At 36.9% G+C, this 4,882-nt stretch overlaps 1 protein-coding gene and 1 long non-coding RNA gene across 2 annotated transcripts in view; one reads left to right on the top strand and one right to left on the bottom strand.

The window, feature by feature from the left end:
• Positions 1 to 2,530: 2,530 nt before the first annotated feature.
• Positions 2,531 to 4,882, top strand: part of LOC128249909 (uncharacterized) — a 2,955-nt gene continuing 603 nt past the window's right edge. Inside the window, exon 1 of the long non-coding RNA XR_008266062.1 lies at positions 2,531 to 2,695. This is a non-coding gene — a long non-coding RNA (uncharacterized LOC128249909). The remainder of the gene's footprint in view (positions 2,696 to 4,882) is intronic.
• Positions 3,119 to 4,882, bottom strand: part of LOC106869607 (uncharacterized) — a 10,070-nt gene continuing 8,306 nt past the window's right edge. Inside the window, exon 6 of the mRNA XM_014915415.2 lies at positions 3,119 to 4,683. Within this exon, the coding sequence (XP_014770901.1) occupies positions 3,493 to 4,683 (1,191 nt within the window). The 3' untranslated portion in view covers positions 3,119 to 3,492. The remainder of the gene's footprint in view (positions 4,684 to 4,882) is intronic.

Genomic DNA, 4,882 nt, shown 5'->3' with positions numbered 1-4,882 from the left:
TATATATATATATATTACAGGGTGGGTCAAAAGTCACGTACCAAGATTAAAACTCATTTAGTATTGCTCATGTTGTAATGCGGCGAACTGGCAGAATCGTTAACACGCTAGACAAAATGCTTAGCGATGTTTCGTCCGTCTTGTGATCTGAGTTCAAATGCCGCCGGGGTCGACTTTGCTTTTCATCCTTTTTGGAATCTACTTGTGAAGTACTGTGGTCGATGACTTTCTCATATAAGCAGGGATCGAAATGGTGGACTATAGCCTGTGCTCCAGCATAACTGCAGTCCAAATACTGTAAACCAGTAAAAAGACTATATGAAGAAACAGAACCTTATTTATAATCAGAAACTGCGGGGCATAAGTCCACCTGGGTTGTTAACCTAACATATCAACCTGTTAAAAACCGAGCCAAAGCGACTGCATGCATGTAGGCACTTGACTTGCTAAAAAAGAAAAAGAAAACAAAGCTACCGAAACATTTTGCAAACAACTGTATCAAAATAGGAAAGACGTTTTATGCAATGCAGTCTTAGAGAATACATCCCACCACCTGAGGATCATTAATCTACTTGATAAGTGTAGATTTGGGGCTAAACGACAATAATCAGATCTCGGAACCCCTCCATCCATTTAATGTCTTTTCCCTACAAATAATAACCCTTAGATATTAAGTATGGCTATCAATAAATTGATCTCATCATTTTCAGGGAGCGTTCAGAAGCAATGGGCTCTGTTTTACTTCCTGCTCACGCTAACCGTACTACAATAATTTAGGAATCAGATACAAATCGCTCTCAAATTACACCCTACAGTCTTAAAAAAATATAGAGAACACGTTGGATATTGTAGTCCTAGAAACACTGTTTCTGAAAGGCAAAAAAAATAAGAAAAAAAAGTTGAATGAAATTATGTTTGAAATGTCTTTGTTCATAGTTCTGTTGAAAAATGAAAGGAAGATTTGTTTCAAAGGGAAAATACTCGTCTATAAATATTTGTAATCAATTAGAGTAAGCTCCCTTACATAAACATGCGTTAAATGTTTAAATAATTTACGTTGAACGAAAACAACAAATAGATAAGTAAAGGCTACGAGCTGGCAGAGTGGTTAGCACGCCGGGCGAAATGCTTATCGGTATTTCGTCTGCCGTTACGTTCTGAGTTCAAATTCCGCCGAGGTCGACTTTGCCTTTCATCCCTTCAGGTCGATAAATTAAGTACCAGATACGCTCTGGGGTCGATGTAATCGACTTAATCCGTTTGTCTGTCCTTGTTTGCCCCCTCTATGTTTAGCCCCTTGTGGCCAATAAAGAAATAATAAACGTTAGCACGCCGGGCGAAATGCTTAGCGGTATTTCGTCTGTCTTTACGTTCTGAGTTCAAATTCCGCCGAGGTCGACTTTACCTTTCATCCTTTCGAGGTCGATAAATTAGGTACCAGTTGCGTACTGGGTCGATCTAATCGATGGCTCTCTTCCACAAAATTTCGAGCCTAGTGCTTAGAGTAGAAAAGAATAAATAAATAGATATATATATATATAAAGAGAAATACTTAATGCTTTGAAAAAAATTTATCTCCTTTCTACTCTAGGCACAAGGCCCGAAATTTTGGGGGAGGGGACCAGTCGATGAGATCGACCTCAGTACGCAAGTGGTACTTAATTTATCGACCCCGAAAGGATAAAAGGCAAAGTCGGCTTCGGCGGAATTTGAACTTGGAACATAAAGACAGACGAAATACCGCTAAGCATTTCGCCCGGCGTGCTAACGTTTCTGCCAAGCTCGCAGCCTTTTGAAAAATATATCTTAAGTGTTCGGTGCTCGTATCGTATGCGGTCTACAACGGTGTCAAACAGGGTTATCTACCTTATCTTTCAGATATTCCAGAGATAAAACACATCAGAAATTTCAGAGATTAAAAACCTTCAGATATTTCAGAGATCATTTTTTTCAGAATCATAGTTTTAGCATCCAACCATGATCACTCAATGGCTTGAGTGTATGATCCGGTGATTGGATCCACATAATATGGTTGATGGTTCACTGTTAGACGGTGATAACCTATAGCATTTAAATTATTATAAGCGGGCCACTCATCTGAATGAATTAGTGAACCTTTTTTTCCACTATAACAATAATGCAGTTACCTTTTCGCTTACGACTATTATCTTTCATGATACGCCATGTTTGATCCATAACTGTTGCCCGGTATTTTGCGTGTGTGCACATTCAGTACACTAAAGCTACCCTGTTCAAAGATATTTTCTGCATTTTAACAATACCGGCATTTTGTGTGTAAACATCCCGACATAAAATAAAATTATTTATGAAACGAAATAAGCGTCTGAAATTCTTTGCTTCAGTACATGAGCCAGTGGTGTTACTTCGACACGTGGCAGTTCGAGGGTGCCATTTTCTTCAGCTTTGCACCGCATCTCGACGTTTATGAACGATTAACTATTATCATTGGACAACGGGTGAAAATTCTACTTAAGGGGAGAGAACTTAACTTTTGTTCGTTTGTTGGTTTTCCAATGTAAAATATCATAAAGGTGTCGACTTTTGAAAGTCAAACTATAGAAGCCTAATTTCTCAAGATTGGTATTTAGGCAGTGTGTTATATACCCCACTGCTCCAATGACTACAGATACTTGTAATCTGGATAGAGTAACTGCAGATTTCTCAATAGTTCAGCGTAGGTATTCTCTTTTTCACTGATCTTCAGTTTATGTTAACATCCGCTGGGCAGCTAATTTCCACAACTGTATACAGTTTCTCTTTTCTATCCCAAATCATTATATCAGATCTGTTTAATATCTTGTTCAGACGCAAAAGCAAATGTTGCAACGAGATATTCAGGACTATTTTACTGTAACATTTAGCGACACGTTCATATAACATGAATGTCGGAGACCCTGAAAAGGGCCATGAGCGCTGTTCTCTCCGCTCTGAGACAAAAACAAAAAAGAAATGACATAAATATCCCTGAAATGAAACTTATCAGTATAAGACTGGCTGTTTTCGACCTTTAATACAGTTTTGAAGTAACAGTTATAAAATACATAAACTTTTTAAAGTGTACAGAAAGTGTATAACATATTTGTTTTATATAGTTTTTATTCAAATAATTATATTTCAAAAATTTGAAGAAAGAAATTAAATACAAGACAGAATTTTCAATAAATATTTGTTAACAGTGCTATAAATTCAGTAAAATTAACCGACTACAATATTTACCGTTTTTTCCAATTATGAAACTTTTGACATTTCGTATCTTAGCAACACATCGACCATAAATTGAAGACCGTACAATACAGCTAAAAGTGCCTAAATCACTTAGATATTCATATGACTTAAGCACTTAGAAAACTAAGTTCGTAAATTGTTCTTTCATTTCTATCTTATCATTTTTCTATCAAGCAAATATATAAATATAATCCTGTCATTGGCATTAAGTTAATACAAATTATTTTCGAAGGAAATTATAAGAAACTACAGCTCAGTCCTTTGCTTAAAGAACACTGGACGTTCAGGAAGAGACGATGAATTTAATCTGTCTGATTCCCCCTTGTCACTACTGTTAACAAAAGTAAGTGAGTAAGTATCATCAGTCTTTCCAGCGACATTGATCAAATCATCTTTCCGGTTAGTGTTTTCTTTTCCGCGCTCCAAGTCAGACGGGTTATTATTACTCTTAGAGGAAAAATTAAAAATGGGTACAATTTTCTTCTTGTTACTATTTGTCGATTCTTCTGCAACAGGCAGCTGGCTTGTCACTGCCTTCTGTTCGTCTCCAGCCTGTGTCTGACTTGGTGTATTATCAACGGTAAATTTTTGATATTGGTTTACATTTACTTCTAAAGTCGTTCGAAAGGTGTCGAGCGGGTTTTTGAATTCAGCCGAACCATCTGTTTCTTTGTTCTTTGTTTGGTTCAACGTCTTCTCAATTAATCCTAAATGCTGTCCTCTGTTCAGAATGTGTGTGTTAATTTGACTTTGAAGCTGGCGGCGTTTACGTGATTTCAGTGACGTTAATGGTTCGTCATCGTCCGAGATTGGCTCTGTAGAGCCTTCTCCTTCGTCTATATTGTTCCCATAAGGCTCAGTTTCAGGAATGTTTATTGCCATCTGGGAACCCCGAAGGTTTACGTCATCGAGCTTTGGATTCTGATTTTCTGCATCTGATAAAATACGATCCAGGTTATCAACTAAACCTTTTATTTGGGGTTTGTTGTTAGTTTTGGTGTTTTCTGATTCAGGTTTTGGTTCAGACCATTTTTCTAAAATATTTGTTGATTTACTAAAATTATCTTCAAAATGATTTTGTGCATCGTTTCCAATATTCTCTACATTCCGATCCTTTGAACTGTGATCACCATCATCACTGTCATCAAAAGCATCGTTAATATGTCCTTCCATTTCTAAGCTAACCGAACCAGGATTTGATCTACGAACATATACACCACTGTCCAAAGTTTCACTTGTACTTTGCATTGAAGCCCGGTGAGATGCTGTCTTATTCCTAAACTGGGCTTGGATTCGCTCAAATATTTCCTCAACCTTAGACTTCGGCTCGAGTCCAATACGGAAAAATCCGATCTTACCTTCGTCAAATTTTCGGCAGTCGACCACAGTTGAAGCAGAGTTTGCAAAGGATGGCCCATCACATAAAATTCCATCGCACTGAATAAAAAAAAAATCATTGGAAATATTCAACCAACATTAAAATATTCATAAAAATAGCTTCCAAGCATATTAGTGCACAATAAAGAAAGCTAGAGGAACTGAGACATGAATAGATAGATAGATAGATAGATAGATAGATAGATAGATAGATAGATAGATAGATAGATAGATAGATAGATAGATAGATGGATGGATT

This window comes from Octopus bimaculoides, chromosome 18 (assembly GCF_001194135.2).
Source record: "Octopus bimaculoides isolate UCB-OBI-ISO-001 chromosome 18, ASM119413v2, whole genome shotgun sequence".
NCBI lineage: Eukaryota > Metazoa > Mollusca > Cephalopoda > Octopoda > Octopodidae > Octopus > Octopus bimaculoides.
The sequence above is the reverse complement of the archived record's forward strand: the minus strand, read 5'-3'. Positions and strand labels throughout refer to the sequence as shown.